General features: G+C 43.6%; 1 protein-coding gene across 1 annotated transcript in view; it reads right to left on the bottom strand.

Moving 5' to 3' along the window:
• Positions 1–17,360, bottom strand: part of LOC309808900 (forkhead-associated domain-containing protein 1-like) — a gene marked incomplete at both ends in the record, with an annotated part of 100,598 nt that overhangs the window by 68,803 nt on the left and 14,435 nt on the right. Inside the window, one exon of the mRNA XM_082629471.1 lies at positions 12,234–12,440. Within this exon, the coding sequence (XP_082485597.1) occupies positions 12,234–12,440 (207 nt within the window). The remainder of the gene's footprint in view (positions 1–12,233; positions 12,441–17,360) is intronic.

Below are 17,360 nucleotides of genomic sequence, written 5' to 3'. Positions count from 1 at the left end.
CTTCCCGGACCAGGGCTCGAACCTGTGTCCCCTGCATTGGCAGGTGGGTTCTTATCCACTGTGTCACCGGGGAAGTCCCCAAGTCTGTTTTTAGAAACTTTAGTTTAAAAATACACACTAATGCTTTTTCTCTTTCTTTGTGTCTGTTCTCTGACCATATGGTATGTTGCCATGGTTGGTTTTTTTGTTTTGTTTTTGAGATAGCATATGTGATACTCCTGATTTCTTTTCCATACTACCTTTAAAATAGCAAGTTGTCAACCACCTGGATTAACCACGACCACACCACGACTGAATTTATATTAGCTTTAAAAAACACGGGTCAATGATTTACTCAAGAAGTCACTATCCATTTTCTTTCAAATTATCTACTTGTTCTTTGTGTTATTTCTCAAATATCTGCTTCTAACCCTGTAAAGAGTATAAGTTGAACGGGACACCCTAAAAAACATTCGAAGTAGTTTGCACATCGAGTGCCTACAGTACACATGAATTCTGCCAGGAAGCCCTGGAGCCTGCAGAGAAGGTGGAAACTTAGACCTTGCCCTTGGAGAGCTTGTTATGTGCTCTGCCATTTGTAAGTAATTGTGGACAATACAACGGCTATGAGCCACTGTGTAGAGAAGCCACAGATGTGCCACAGACTGTGCTGGGCACTTAATGCATGTGGTCTCATCTGATCTCCAGAATAATCTTGCAGGAGGCATTTTACCCCTCATTGTGTGGATTAAGAAACTGAAGCTCAGAGAGGTTAAATGACTTGCCCAAGGTCTCACAGCCAGGAAGTGGTGACACTATTGGACTCCAATACCTGTGCTCTTAGGACTTCTAGGTTACTCGAAGTCATGATTTATTACCTGCCTTCCATACTCACAAACGGATCTTAGACGATTGGTTAGTGAATGATAGGATATTTTCCGAGTTAAAAAAAGGAAATGAACATTAGATGGTGTGAAAAACCACAAGACATCACATGGGCTACTTAGAAATGGGATTTTCTAGGAACACTGACAACTGTCTTATGGAAGTGTTATTCATCTGGTACATGCCACGCCCTGGAAGCAGCTCAGAGGACCCCAGCCTCAATCTGGGAAGACCTGTGGTATGTTTACTGCTGTACCAGAGGAGTCCTGGGGTCAGCTGGTACCCGCCCACGAGAACCGATTGTTAAATGTCCAGGAATTTTGCCAACTGGTTGATAAACATAGCCATTAATAAGAATTAACTTACATAAATTTACAATTAAATTATATCAGAAACAAAGGTGATACAAACTTAAAACTCACCCCTTCCTAATTATTTTACTCTAGTTTATTATTACCTATGCTCTTGAGGTTATTTCACTCTACTATATGTGTCTGTTGGAAATGCTACACAGTGATGTGTTACCACACCTCTCTTTCCATCTCTGTATTCAGGGATGTGTCATTGGGAGCTTGAAATTGACCGTGGAGGGCGTATTACACGATAGAAATCAGGAAATGCTATAAATCAGGGCTTGATTTTTAAAAATTATATAAATAGGTTTAATAATGTTGGTTCATGTAGAGTTTGATTTTGTTTCTTTGTTTGTTTTGTTGATTGCCTAGACTTAAGATGGTAATGGAGAAAATGTTAACAATGCAGATTATACAAAAGCATGTTGTGTCTTAGCCATTATGTTATGAATAGAAAAAAAATTGAGGAAACGTTCTTCGAGTATTTGAAAATTATTATCTGATGCAGCAACAAAGTCACTCATGTCACTGATGAACATGTGAAGTTCTAACGTCTTTCTTTTTTCACTTGTATTATTCATAAATCCAAAATATCCAAAAATACCCACGAGTGCTCAGGTTGGGAACTCTCTCATTCGTCAACTGCAATGAGAAATTGGCTATGGATACAAGAGTTCGGCTAAAGTCAATGAAAGCATTCTGTGAGACTCAGCTGGCTATATAGAATTTACAAGAAAGAGTACTGCATTTCTTGTTACATGGAAAGACTGTGCTACACATTCTTTATATCAGTAAACCTTATGCTATGCATCCATGTACTTTACTTTTTCCAGAGAGCTGGTCATTAAATATTTACCAGCCAATCGCTGGCTGTGCTGGCACCCAGCAGAGTGCCTACTACTCATGGTAGGTGTTCGCTGACTGAGCTGAACAGTTGGCAAATATAGTGTAAATAAAAAGCACTTTGATTCTGGGGCTGGGATGGGGAAAATACATGATAAGCCTGGCACATCTTGTAACAGCAGAGAGTAAGGAAGTGCCCAAAATGAAAAGGTGGGGAGATGCTCAAGGACACAGCAACCAACCTGAAAGAGCCCCCAGTGGCCAAGGCTGGAAGAATTTGAGCAAAGTAATAGTTAATGAGTATTGGATTATAACTCAAAGTGTAAAATCAGTATACATGGGTCCATACTGACATAGATACATTAGTGAGTAAATACATAAAGGAGGGAGAAGAGACCGGCTTCCTTACAGAAGAATTTAACATACATAGATGTGGAGCTTAATTCCCACAGTATGGAAGGGCCTGGGGGGTAGGGGTGATGGTGGCGAGCAGGCACACTGACCGCAGCATGGAGGAGCCATGGACCTGGAAAGGCAGAATGGAGACTAGAAAACATGGCCAGTAGAACTCAGAAGCCAGGAGAGGGGGCTACATGGTGCCAGGACAAATGGCCTTTATCTCAACAAGTCCCGGGATGTCACCGTAACTCAGAGACGGATAATAATTCTATGTCCCCAAGAAAAGGGTAAATCATGTACGGGGTTTCAGTGTGAGAAATCAGGGTTATACATTTAGAACACAGAACCGCCAAGTTATACATTATTTTTAGGTTTTGGAACTTAAAAGAATTAAGTCCCTTTGAGCTATTCAGAAAAGCCATTCGTTTGGGGTTTTCCCAGCTGTGTTAAAGGAGATCTGGCCCATCTAATTTTCCCATTTTCTTGTAAATCTTCAATCTTATGGTTTTTCCTTTCCTTTCAAGTTCTAATCAGCTTCCTGGTCAGTCCATAAAATGGGAAATAGAATCTAATGAGAAAACAGCCGGATTTTTGCAAATAGCTTTTGCTACCCGTAGACTTGGCCTGCTTCAATTCGGTCTTGCCAGATAGAGAGACGGAATGAATGAATGAATGAATGAATGATCATCAACTAAGTTCAGAGAAGAAGCAACGTGGTTCTGATTTGGTAACAAAGGGTGTGGTCTGCCAGAGGAAGCAGGAAGCGGCCCGGTTCCTGGCCGGGTCCGGGTTCTGTCTCAGCAGGATGCTAAGGGTTCAGCCCGCGCTCCCGTCTCCACCTCCCCCGATGTCATCTGCATCGCCTGTAGACATCTGGTGACAACACAGCCTCAGGGGTCCTTTTGTGTGAGTTTTTGCTGCGTAGGCCGAGCCTGAGGCTGCCTGCTGCCCCGTGCCCTCCACTTCACTGGTCTCGGGAAATCGCCTTTAATATAAAACACCCAGCCTCAGGAGTTCTCATCACATCAGTAAGTCCCCACAGGACCTGTAAGAGCACAGGGTAGAGGAAATCCTATAAGGTCAGGTAGGAGATGACAAAGCTTGACAAGAAACAGGTTTTGTTCTGAAGGGCACCATGCTCTCTGGTCATTCACTCCGTTGCCGGCTCCTCAAACCCCAGTACAGTAAAGCCACATCCTCCTCAACAACGGGCCCTATTCAGAGGTCCCAGGAATGTGGAAACACCACCCTTCTTGGGGATGGACAACTAAGGCCCCGACTCTGAGCTTCTCATCACACCTGTTCACCACAGGAGAGAAATGAGCAACTCTGCTTCCTTGGAGACTGGCCTGGGACTTTTCCAATGGAAAAGTGGATTATTCGTCATTTTCCTCCCCCCCACATCCCTAGTAGCAAATCCCGTTCGGAAGGCTCCACTTAGGCAATAGGAATGCTTCCTAATGTCATGGACATCTTCTTTGTTTTTGCCTCCCCCGCATCCATTTCTTCCATCTTTTGGATGGGCACCTTAATTTTTTTGCAGGCAAGACACCCTTTCCCTGACAATCCTGAGTCCATAGAATTCTGACCCATCCACCCCAGGGGTGAGACCATAAACCAGGCCTGGCCAATCAGAGCATTCCTGGCCCCTGGCCTCAGTGATTGGTTCAGGGGAAGCCACGTGATCCAAGCCACTGCCAATGAAGATGCTGGCTCTTTCCCTGGAACTGCTACTTTGTAGGATGCTGGGGCTGCTGGTGGCTACTTTCCTACAGGTGAGGCAAGAGTCTGTCTGAGATTGGGAAGCTAACAGGGAAGAAAGAGTCAGATTCCTGACCATGATTTGGGCGCCTGGATCCAGCTGGGCCTAAGCTGCAGCTTTTGCCCTTTTCAGTTCCATGAGCTTTTTTTTTTTTTTTTTTTTTGCCTAGGCTAGTTTTAGTTGGTTTTCTGATACTTGCAAACAATCAAATTTCCTGGACAGTATGCTTACTGAGACTTTAGCATAAGCATCACTATGTACTCAGAGTGAAAGTTGTTTTAAAGGTTATGACATGCTCAAATAAAACCCACCAGACTGTCATCATGCACCAAATTTACCTTTCAACTTATAAAAGTAAAGCAGCATCTCCAGAGAAGAATGATTTAAGACCAAGGAATCAATCATAAGACAAGTAGTAAAACGCTGCTTAGAGAAACTTTGATAGATAAATAGTTCTCTAGCTACAGCAGGCTTCAGACTACAAATCCCAAATTTCTGCTTCAAAAGTGACTCAGGGAAGACATTCCATAGTTTTATTTATTTAGCTTTTTGGCCTCGTCGTGCACTTGTGGGATCTTAGTTACCTGACCAGAAATTGAACCCAGGCCCTCAGCAGTGAGAGCACTGAGTCCTAACCACTGGACCACCAGGGAATTCCCAACAGTCCACAGTTTTAAAAGAAAACTTTCCAGTTGAAGAAACAGGCAAAATTTGTAATATGCATCCGTTGTATATATAATATGTTAATGTCTAGTATATTTATCAGATCCATGTCAATGTAATTATATTATTACTATATTTGCAAATGCATATATATGTGTATGTATATTTAGAACCACATATTTCCAGCTCTTTTTTAAAGAGGTATTGAAAAGACTGTTCAAAGTTTAGTTTTCCAGCTTGTCTGTTTCTTCTTATTCCTCAGTAAACTTAAGCAATTAACCAGCACATTTCCTGGCACACAGTAAGGCTCAATCTGAGTGAGTTCTTTCTCCCCAGCTCCCCCCTCTATTGTAAGTCCTTCTTTTAGAAACCAAGTCAAATGAAAGAGGCAGTACTGCATAATGTTACAAGCAGAGGCTGGTAAACGTTTTGTGTAGAGCCAGACAGTAAGCATTTCCAGCCCTGTGGGCCATAGGATCTGCCCAGCTTACTCTGCCGTTGTAGCCGACAACACAGGCAATACTGAAATGAATGGGATGGCTGTGTTCCCAGGAAACTTTACAAAAGCAGGCGATGGCCCTCATTGGCCTTGGGCCATAACGTGCCGACCTCGGGTTAAGACCTTGGGATCCGGCGTCACACAGACTCTGGTCCGGCTCCCGGCTCTGCTCCGTCTCTGGGACCCTGACGAGTGTGTCATTTCTGTGCCTTGTCTGTAAGACACAGGGATACCAACAACCATTTCTTAGTCTGTGAGAAGTGGGTGAGATAGTGCACGTGAAATGCTGGGAACACTTCCTGGTCCATAATAAATGAGCATAAAACATTAGCCACCAGGTGTGATCACCATCGTCAAAAAAGGAGAAGAAAGGGCGCAACTGAATTTGTCCAGGAACGGCAGCAATATCCCTGGTAAAGAGTTAGTGGGTGGACTTCCCTGGGGGCGCAGTGGTTAAGAATCCGCCTGCCAATGCAGGGGACAGGGATTCGAGCCCTGGTCCAGGAAGATCCCACATGCCGCGGAGCAACTAAGCCCATGGGCCACAACTACTGAGCCTGTGCTCTAGAGCCCGCGAGCCACAACTACTGAGCCCGCGTGCTACAACTACTGAAGCCCACGCACCTAGAGCCCATGCTCCGCAACAAGAGAAGCCACCGCAAAGAGAAACTCGCGCACTGCAAAGAAGGGTAGCCCCCGCTCGCCGCAACTAGAGAAAGCCCGTGCGCATCAACGAAGACCCAACGCAGCCAAAAATAAATAAATAAAATAAAGAAAATAATTAAAGAAAAAAAGTTAGTGGAGCCAGGGACTTCCCTGGCCGTCCAGTGGTTAAGACTCCACGCTTCCAATGCAGGGGGTGCAGGTTTGATCCCCGGTTGAGGAACTAAGATCCTGCATTGGTATAGCCAAAAAAAAAGTTAGTGGAGCCAAACAAGCAAGGAAGCCAGATAACTGAAAATGCAGTTTCTCCTATTATCAGTGGCTTTCGTTTTTACCCACATAATGAATCATCCCCTGTCAGCGTGTGAAATTGCAGGTTGGACTGGGAATTGCAAGACCTTCATTAACCGCTGGGCAGTGAAGGACCTGCCTGGGCTCTCACGGCCCCACGATGCTTCGTGCTATTAGGAAAAGGCTCCAAGGGACTCAGGAGAGCCGGCTTTTAATCCTGCCTCTGGATCTATATGATTGATGCCTAACCTTGGGGAAGTCACTGAAACTCTCTGAAGCCTCAGTTTATGCCATGATAGGGGTGGTCCCAGGGACCTCTATAAAAACAACTGAAGGGGGAAAGGGGACCTGGGATTAATGAGTAGCTCCTTGGCAGAAATTGGAAATTGAAGCTCAGAAAGGTAAAGCCAGTTGCAGCTGGCATTTCAACTTGGGTCCATCCAACTCCAAAGCCCTTGCTTTCTCGATTGTGTTCTGCAGAGCTTCCCCATTAAAGCAGCAAGGAATATTGGCCGACAGAGGGCGCTCTTCTCGCAAGACAGGACGTCATGACATTGCAGGGACAGAAGACAGTATCCAGGAGCCACGTGGGAGAGTCTGGCTGGACTGGGAACAGGGCAGAGCAGGCTACAGGGAAGGCCAGACACAGGCAGTCATGGGGATGGGGGCTGCCGACAAGGAGCTGTCAACCCCCTCATGGAACAACTCGGCACGTCATTTGTGGCGCCTGGCTTCCTTTTTCATTCTGGCCATTTCCATCCGTTTTGCCGTATTTCAGAACAGAGAAAGACATGATTGATACATACGGGTGACGTGGGTTTCCTTACTCAGCTGCCTTGTAAGAACGGCGCCACTGTGACTAGCACAGCTTGTTTCCACACCTCCTTTCCCAGAGCTCAGAAAGCACGAGTAAAGGCAACAACCAACAAAACCCACAACACGGCAGCACACCTGACTCTGGGACTTCAATTTCCCACGCCTGGTGCCAAGACTCTATGGGATTAATCAACGGTTTCTTCAGGGCATTGCAGATGGCCCTGCGGGTTATGTCCTGCACAGTTTCAGTGGGCGCCATCCACATGGACTACGTTGTGAATGGTGACCCTGGAGTTGTGCAATATGGCAGCCCTAGGTTATACTTTGATGAGAGAGGTATAATTTACACAGTATGGTCCTGGGGGCTTCCCTGGTGGCGCAGTGGTTGAGAGTCCACCTGCCGATGCAGGGGACACGGGTTTGGGCCCCGGTCCGGGAAGATCCCACATGCCGCGGAGCGGCTGGGCCTGTGAGCCATGGCCGATGAGCCTGCACGTCCGGAGCCTGTGCTCTGCAACGGGAGAAGCCACAACAGTGAGACGCCCGTGACCACAAAAAAAAAAAAAAAAGGATGGTCCTGGGCACAACCTGGCTGCCAATGCACTTTGTCAAACAAGAGTTTTTCTTTATATTTTTCCATCTTGTATGTTATTCTATGGGTAATTTATCTGCAAATGTATTATCTGTTAGCGGGGGCAGGTCTTGGGAGGTTTCCCTGTCCAAAAGGACACTTACAAAGGAGGCATCTTGGCTGCTCCATGCTGGTTTGCTTGACTCTAAAGCTGAGGGTTATCATGTGCTTATTAGGTGCCAGACGCTGGACTAAGCAATTTACGCACTTTGCCCACTTAATACCACAGTCACTCAAGGTGGTAGGAACTATTGTTACAGGAGTGGGGACCGAGGCCCTGAGAGGTAGATGATTTGTGCACGTCCAGTATAAAAGCCGGTCAAGAGCAGGGCTGGGACGGCGCTGGAGTCAGCCTGACCTCAGGGCATGTGCTCTAACCACTGAGATATCTGCACACACATCTGGATTCCTAAGCGCCCCACACCTCACCCCCCTCCCCCAGTAAAATGCTGTCACACCCTCCTCTATTGGTTAGGGTCACCACAAAACCTGAACTAAATGCTTTCATTTGGGAACTCTTTGTCGGGAGAAGAACAGTTCTCATCATACTTAATCTGTATGATATCAGGGCAGTCCTCCGTGGAAACTCCATCCAAGGAGGAAACACAGCGCCCTCACCAGGGACCCCAAAATCAATTGGAAACAAGAATATGCCGGAAGCAAGATGGCCACGAATTTTTTAGAAAAACTGGGCTTCAAAATATTTGATGAGAGATGCTCTTCAATACCTCTCCCTTTTTCCCCTCTTCCTTTCTCTTCTTTTAAACAGCCAGCAGGTTGGAGTCATCAGGAAGTGGAATTTGTAGGAAGGTGTCAGTCAGTCCACAGGCCGCCCTCACACGGACGCTGCAAAGGACCCCTCCATGAATATGAGCGTCATGGATGGAAGCTTCTCAAGCTGGGGACGCCCCGGCAGACAGCGCTTTTGAGAAGATGGGGCTGTGGAGAGTCCTGTAAAGTGCCCTGGGCACAGGCCAGGGGAACACTTGTGCAGCTGCCTGCAGTCAACCGAGGAATGAAGCAAGGTGCAAGTGCGTGTAGGAATAAGAATTGAAAAAATCCGTGCATATTCGAGTGACCGTGAGAGTATGCTTTCCTCGGTGTGAAAACCAGTCAAGGCTACTGCTCCAGCTAGCATCAGACTAAATGGTTTTCTCCCCTCCTTTTTCCGCAAGTGGGGATAGTGTTTAATTTGCACTGACAAGCTGTGTGGCCCTGGGGAAATTACTTAACCTCTCTAAGTTTCGGATTCCTTGTCTGTCAAATGGGGATCATGGGAGAACCCATCTCATAGGTTGCTATGAGCGTGAAATAAGGGAGAGCAGGTGAATTGCTTAGCACAGTGCTGTTCACGTCAGTGATTCCTCCTGCTGCTCTCCTGGTTTCTCTTCTTACAAAGCATCTTCTTCCGTCTTATCTACTCAAGGTTAGAGGTCGTCATCACTTTTTCCCACAATTATATAAGAAGCACCTTGTAAAATAAAGTCCCCATTCCATAGTTGTACACCCGTGTGCATAACAAACTTACTCAAAATGGCCAAAAGGTGGAAGCAACCCAAGTGGCCATGGATGGATGAACAGGTAAACAAAATGTGGTGAATCCATACAATGAAATATTCAACTGGAATGAACCATGAGGATATCATACTAAGTGAAATAAGATGGTCACAAAAGGACAAACAATGTAAGGTTCCATTTATATGAGGAACCTAGAATAGTCCAATTCACAGACACAGAAAGCATGGTGGGAGGGGAGGAAGGAAGCAGGGGGTTTGATGTGCTGGGCTTAGAGTTTCAGTTTGGGAAGATGAACAAAGTTCTGAAGATGGATGGGGGTGATGGCTGCACAACAGTGTGAATAGATTTAATGCCACTGTGAACTGTACACTGAAACATGGTTAAGATGGTAAATTTTATGTGTATTTTACCATAATTTTGAAAATTAAAAGTTAAAAACAAACCCCAAAATGAAATACCTCCAAGGTTTCTCCGAGGTTTGGGGTGATAGAAATGGAGGAAAATGTTCTGAGAGCAGGTTGTGGTGATGGCTGCACAACTCCATCAATATATTCAAATTGATTGAATTGGACACTTAAAATGGGTTAAGTTTCTGTTATGTAAATTGTACTTCAGTGAAGCTGTTAAGAGCAAGCAAGCAAACAAACACATGCTGTGATCCGGAGGAAACTTTGGAGGATGAAGGAGCTGTTCACTGTCTTGATTGTGGCTATGGTTTCACAGGTGTACCCATATGTCAAAGCCCATCCACTTACAGACTTTAAACATGTGCTGTTTATTGCATGTCAATTATATCTTAATAAAGCTGTGTTTTAAAAAGGCAGAAGAGTATTCCATATATAACGAACTGCTTATAATATATTAAACTCCTTAGAATATATTAAACAATATAATTTATTAAACAATGCCCCCTTTGGATGGAAATTTAGGTTTCAAATTTTATGCCCCTATCAATAATATTTCAATAAATATCTTTGTAGGAAAAAAGAAGAAAAAAATGCAGATATTGTTTGCTGCTCCCCCTCTTCTTCTCCCCACGGGCAAGCCACAAAGTCAGAATTTCCCAGGGAGGGGGCCTGGGAACCTGTAATTTTACTGAACATTCCTGAAAAATTCTTGGAATCAGACATGTTGGGGCACATTGAATCAAACTTCATGAACTTGGATTTTCAGGCTTGGGAGTGTGAAATCCCCTTTTCTTTGATCCCTAAAAAATTCTGTAAGTGTTCCATACAAATGATTCTAAATTTCAGTTTCCTTCCTATTGGCGGTGCATCAGAATCATCAGGGAGCTTGTGAGAATGCATATTCCCAGGCCCTACTCCCAGGGAGGATGTGTATGGTTGCCAGATTTCGCATAAATAAAGAAATGAATAAATCAATATATAATAAACTATAGGGTGTCCGTTAAATCTGAATTTCAGATAAACACCAAATAATTTTTTTAGCATAAGTGGTTCCTTGCAATAGTTGGGCCACACCTGTACATAACAATGATTTGTTGCTTCTCTGAAATTCAGATTTAACTGCGTGTCCTGTATTTCATCTGGGAATCCTAAGTATGAGTCCTCAGGCCTGGGGTGAAGCCCAGATCTGCACTGTGGGTCTGCTCCCCACGTGCTTCTGACGAGGCGGATCCTTAGAACCCATGTTGAGAACCCCTGATCAGGTCAACACCTTCTATGTCAGGAGCCCCTCCTCAGGGCGGCCAGTGGATCCCAGTGCATCCCACAAGTGAGCACACTTTAATGTTGGTCCAAGGAGGAAAAGGGGGCTGAGAAGCAGCAGGACAAAACTGCCCCAGGTTTTCAAAGCCAAACGTGGTGGATGCGGTGTCACGGGCCCTGCAGCCTGAGGGACGGTGCTCATCTTCTCTGAGTGAGTATTTAGGGCTGCCTAGGGGACCCACACCCCAGAGTTCTGTCTAGATTCTCTAAACTTTATTTATTTATACCCAGCCTCGTCCCAGAAAGGACTTTAAGCCTCGGAGGTCTCAGTCCATGCAGGGTTCTTGGTGCTGGGGAGTGAGGTTAACACGCCGTCTCTCTGGGACAAACACGACAGGTATTAATTGTGTGCTCACCACGAATGGGCATTATTCTGGGAGTTTTACAATGATAACCATCTCATTTAGCCCTCGAGATAAGCCTGCAAGATCATTGCTGTCGTTGGCCCCATTTTGTAGATGAGGAAACCGAGGTTCAGAGGGGTCCAATGGCTTGTGCAAGAGCGCACCGAGTAGGCCAGTGGCAGAGCTGGGGTTCTGACCCAGGACTGTGTTGCTAACCAGCCCCCATCCTGCCTCCCTACTGAACCAGATACTTCTGGTCACTGAGCTTTGCTGGGCGAATTTTGGGTTACGTTCCGCTTAACCTGGGGCCATACTTTAGGTCCTGATCCCGGGAACATTTCTGATCCGGTGTGATAATAGCTGGCAGGCCTTGAGCGTCTACTCTGGCCAGAGACTTTGACTTTTTATACATAGATACTCTCTCAACGCCCTGCACCGCTGAGAAGACCCAGACCCAGGCATACAGAGAAGCCTGGCCGAGGTCACAAAGCTAGGAAGTTGCAGAGCACTGATCTGCCTAAAAAGGAAGCATCCATCTCTGCATCTTCAAAAGCACACACCTGCTTTCCACCTCCCCTCGCCAAGCTTCACTTTTCAGGAAAACGCTCTCGCTCTGGGCTGGTCGCTAGGCAACCCTTGCATGTAATTCCACGAAATGCCCAGAAGAGGGCGCGAGGACTCGCTCTCCCCGGGCACCCACGCGATGGGGCTGAACTTCGCAGACTCGCGAAAGGAAGAGTGACGCGCTCCAGACGAACTCCACCTGTGGCCGTACCCGAGCCCTAGGCTGCACGGAAGGTGACACAACACGGCACCTCTGCACCCCACCCCACCCCAACCCCGCAGGGGCCTGGACTCACCGAGGCTGGGTTTTCGATGACCAGTTCGTAGGTCAGCCCTCCGGACCCAAACCTCAGGATGTCTCCGGGTAGGAGCTTCACAGCCACGTTCTGAATGTGGCACTCATTGACGAACGTGCCGTTGCAGGAATTGAAGTCGTGGAGAACAAAGCTGCTTTCGGCCTCATTATATTCAATGAGTGCGTGATGGTTGTCGACGTCTGCAGACTGAAATGCAGAAGGGGGACAGTCAGAGCCAGGAATAACAGGAATAACAAGGAATAACTAGTGCCACTGACACTGGGGGCCCCAATGTGCTAACCACTTCATCTGGCTGGACGGTCACTGCAATCCTCATTTTAAGAGGAGGATGCTGAGGGTCAGAGAGGTTAAGTGACTTGCCTAAGGCCACACAGCTAGTGAGTGGAGGGTCACCAGACCCTGACAGCAGACCCAGAATAGATGCCCAGTTTTGGGGTAGGGCGTCAGGCAACACAGAGGCAAGAGGGAACTCGGGGGGAATTGGCCAGGAATTGGCCACTTGATAGTTCTCTGATCCCATGCAAGTATCCTTTTGGTTGTCCCGAGTGGCAAGACAGCAGAAATGGCCCAACACAAACCAGAAAGGTCAGTTGGCAAGTGACAACTGTCCATTTACTGCAAGTGTTAAAGTGAAGGGGAGGTTTTGTAATAATTGTTGTTTGTTCTATTCATTTTTAAAATAACATGTTTTTTGTAATAATGCAGAAAATGAGAACTAGAGAAAAACACAAAGAAGACATTAAAATCACTTAGACTCCCGTCCCCCAGAGGCAGGCACCGAGAACACGGTGGTTCACATCCTTCCAGTCTTTTCTCTATGCTTACAATCTTTTTAAAAAGTTTAAACACAATTGAGCTCATACCACAAAACATAGTTTTATAACTACCTTTTAAAAGCCTTGGTGTACAATGAAGGTTTTTCCCATGTGCTTAATTATTACTGTTGCTTCTTAAAAGCTAATCAGAATTTATCTAACCAAAGATGATCTATTTTTCAATAGGGGCCCTGGTGTGACCACATTTCCCTCAAAAGAGAGAGACCCCAGACAGTGATTTGTCAGTGGCGTCAGAAACCTCCTGTGTAACCACTTTAATAAGAAGAATGAGCAAAACTCGGCACCAAGGAGGAAATATCACATCCCCCCCTGGCCCCGGCGCCCTGGACTATGGGCTGCAGGGCATGCGCGAAGTCTTCTGTCTCCTCAGGACACTGCCTATGAGCCATCCACTCCAGCCTGAGACTTTGCAACTATTTTCTAAGTCACTCTTCTCAGAGTGCCTCATCCAACTTTCATAGAGAGTACTTGGACTTAGAAATCTATACTAATGTCCCACAATATAATTATAACCAATAGCTTTTATTAATAATAGCTTATAGTATATGAATAGATAATAATATAACTGCATATATTAGTAGAATATATTAATGACACATTATGTGTAATTACACAAATGCCAGGAAATTTGCTAAGTGCTTTACTGCATTATCCCGTTTCATCTTCACAATAATTCAAAGGGATACTTCCTCATTTAAAACAAAAATTAATTTTTTATTGAAGTCTAGTTGATTTACAATGTTGTGTTAGTTTCAGGTGTACAGCAAAGTGATTCAGTTATACATATATATAATATCTATTCTTTTTCAGGTTCTTTTCTATCACAGGTTACTGCAAGATATTGAATATAGTTCCCTGTGCTGTACAGTAGGTCCGATAGTTACTCATTTCTTAGATGAGGAAACTGAGGCATAGAACGATTAAGTGTGCCCACAGTCAGCCACTTTGACTCGCTTGGCTTGTTCCCAGGTTTGCCTGATTCAAATGACTGTGCCTTTACCCACTTTTCAAATTCCTACCAAACACTTTGGCACTTAAAATACTGAAACACAAGAAGAAAGCAGGAGTAGCTCTATTAATTTCAGGCAGAGCCAACTTCAGAGGAAGGAAAGTTATCAGGGATAAAGAGAGGCGATACATAGTGATAAAGGGGTCGATTCTCCAAGCAGACATAACAGTCCTTCATTGTATGTACCCAACAATAGAGCATCAAAGTATGGAAGGCAAAAACTGATAGGACTGCAAGGAGAAGCAGATGAATCCATCATGGTAGCTGGAGACCTCAACAGCCCTCTGTCAGTGACGGGCAGACCCACCAGGCAGAAAATTAGTAAGAATGAAGTTGAACTGAACAGCACTACCATCATCTGGATCTAACTGGCAATCACACAGCTTCATCCCACAGCAAAAAAACACACATCCTTCTCAAGCTCCCATGGAACATTCATGAAGCAGACCACATTCCAGGCCACAAAATATACCTCAACAAATGTAAAAGAATAGAAATTATGCAAAGTACGTTTTCAGAACACAATGGAATTAGGCTAGAAACCAATACCAGAAAGACAGCTGGAAAATCCCCAAATATTTGGAGATTAAACAACACACCTCTAAATAACAGATGGGTCAAGGAGGAAGTCTCATGGGAAATAAAAATTTATCTTGAGCTAAATGAAAATGAAAATACAACCTATGAAAATTTGCAAGATGCAGTGAAAGCAGTGCTTGGAGGGAAGTTTATGGCATTGAAGGCATACATTTGAAAAGATCTAAGCTTCCACCTTATGAAACTAGAGAAAGAAGAGCAATATAAGCCTACCACAAGCAGAAGAAAAGAAGCAATGAATGAAATAAAAAGCAGGAAAACAATAGAGAAAAGTCAGCAAAATAAAGAGCTGTTTGGTTGTTTTTTTTTTTTTTTTTTTTGTAAATATCAATAAAATTGACAAACCTCTAGCAGGATAACCAAGAAAAAAAGAGAGAAGATACAAATTACTCAAATCAGAAATGAAAGCGATGGCATCACTAGTGATCTCATGGACACTGAAGGGATAATAAAGGAATATTATGAATAATTCTATGCCCACAGATTTTATAACTTAATGAAGTGGACCATTTCCTTGAAAGACACAATCTACTGAAACTCACACAAGGAGAAATAAATACTCTGAATAGACTCATATCTAGTAAAGAATTTGAATCAATAATGAATAACCTTCCAAAATGGAAAGCACCAGGCCTGGATGGGTTCACTGGTCAATTCTATCAAACATTAAGGAAAGAATGATATCAGTTCTAAATAATCTCTTCCAGAAAACAGAAGAAGAGAGAACACTTCCCAGCTCATTCTGTGAGGCCAAGCTTATTCTAATAGCAAAACCAGATAAAGATATTGAAAAACAGGAAAATTGCAGACCAATACCTCCCATGAACATAGATGCAAAATCCTCAACAAAATATTAGCAAATTGAATCCAGTGATGTATAAAAAGACTTCTACACCACAGTCAAGTGGGATTTATTCCAGGTATGCAAGGCTGGTTCAACATTTGGAAATCAATTAATGTAATCCATCACATCAACAGCGTAGAGAAGAGAAATCGCATTATCATAACAGTAGATGCAAAAAGAGCATTTGACAAAATTAAACACCATCCATGATAAACTAACAAACCACCGAACCACCACAACAACTCTTGGCAAATTAGGGATGGAGGGGAACTTCCTCAACCTGATAAAGTACATCTATAAAAACCCTAAAGCTAACGTCATATTTAATGGTGAGAAACTAGAAACTTTCCAATTAAGATCAGGAATAAGGTGAAGATGTCCCCTTTCACCACTCATTTTCAACATTGTACTGTATGTCCTAGCTAATGCAACAAGGCAAGAAAAGAGAATAAAAGATAGATTGGGAAGGAAAAAGAAATCTTCTTTGGTGAGGTGTTTGTTCAGATCTTTTGCCCATTTTGCAGATGGCATGATTGTCTATGCAGAAAATCCCAAAGAACCGACAGAAAGCCCTCCTGGAACTAATGAGCAATTGTACCCAGGTTGCAGAATACATGATTAATATACAAAAGTCAATTGCTTTCCTATATACGAACAATGAACAAGTGGAATATGAAATTAAAAACACAACACCATTTACATTAGCACCAAAAAAAAAAACTGAAGTACTTAGGAATAAATCTAACAAAATACTTAGCTATATGAAGAGGTATATGAAGAAAACTACAAAATGTTGATGAAAGAAATCAAAGTAGTCTAAATCAATGAAGAGATATTTCATGTTTATTTGAAATTCCTTAATGATATATGATGTTTAAAATCTTTTCATATGCTTATTTGACATCTGTAGATTTTCTTTGGTGAGGTGTCTGTTGAGCTCTTTTGCCCATTTTTAAGTTGGGTTGTTTGGTTTCTTATTGTTGATTTTTAAGACTCATTTATATTGTTTATTTATTTATTTTATTGAAATGTAGTCGATTTACAATGTTGTATTAATTTCTGCTGTACAGCAAAGTGATTCAGTTATACATATATATACATTCTTTTTAAAATATTCTTTTCCATTATGGTTTATCACAGGATATTGAATATAGTTCCCTGTGCTCTACAGTAGGACCTTGTTGTTTCTCCATCCTGGATGTAACAGCTCACATCTGCTAACCTCAACCCCCCACTCCATCTCTCCCTCAACCCCCTCCCCCTTGGCAACCACAGTCTGTTCTCTATATCCATGAAGACTCATTTATTTTGGATACATGCTTACAGCATCTTTCTTCATAACTGCCAAAAACTGGAAGCAACCAAGATGTCCTTTAAAAGGTAAATGGATAGACAAATTGTGGTACATCCATACAATGAAATACTAGTGATAAAAATAAATGAGTTATCAAATAACAAAAAAGACATGGAGGAATCTTAAATGCATATTGCTTAGTGAAAGAACCTAGTCTGAAAAGGTTACATACCGTATGATTCCAACTGTATGAAATTCTGGAAAAAGTAAAACTATAAGGAGAGTAAAAGATCAGTGCTTGCCAGGGGCACAGGGGCTCTGGGGCTCAGAATGAAGAGGAGGGGCACAGGGGATTTCAGGGCAGTGAAAATATTTTTTATGATACTGTAATGGTGGATACTTGTCACTATACATTTGTCAAAAGGAAAGAACGTACAACGCAAAGAGTGAACCCTAATGTAAACTATGGACTTAGTTAATAATAGCATATCAATATTGGTTCATCAGTTGTAACAAATGTACCGCA

Source organism: Mesoplodon mirus (assembly GCF_964341445.2).
Source record: "Mesoplodon mirus genome assembly, chromosome: 7".
Lineage (NCBI taxonomy): Eukaryota > Metazoa > Chordata > Mammalia > Artiodactyla > Ziphiidae > Mesoplodon > Mesoplodon mirus.
Note: the sequence above shows the minus strand (reverse complement) of the source record. Positions and strands in the feature narration are given on the sequence as shown.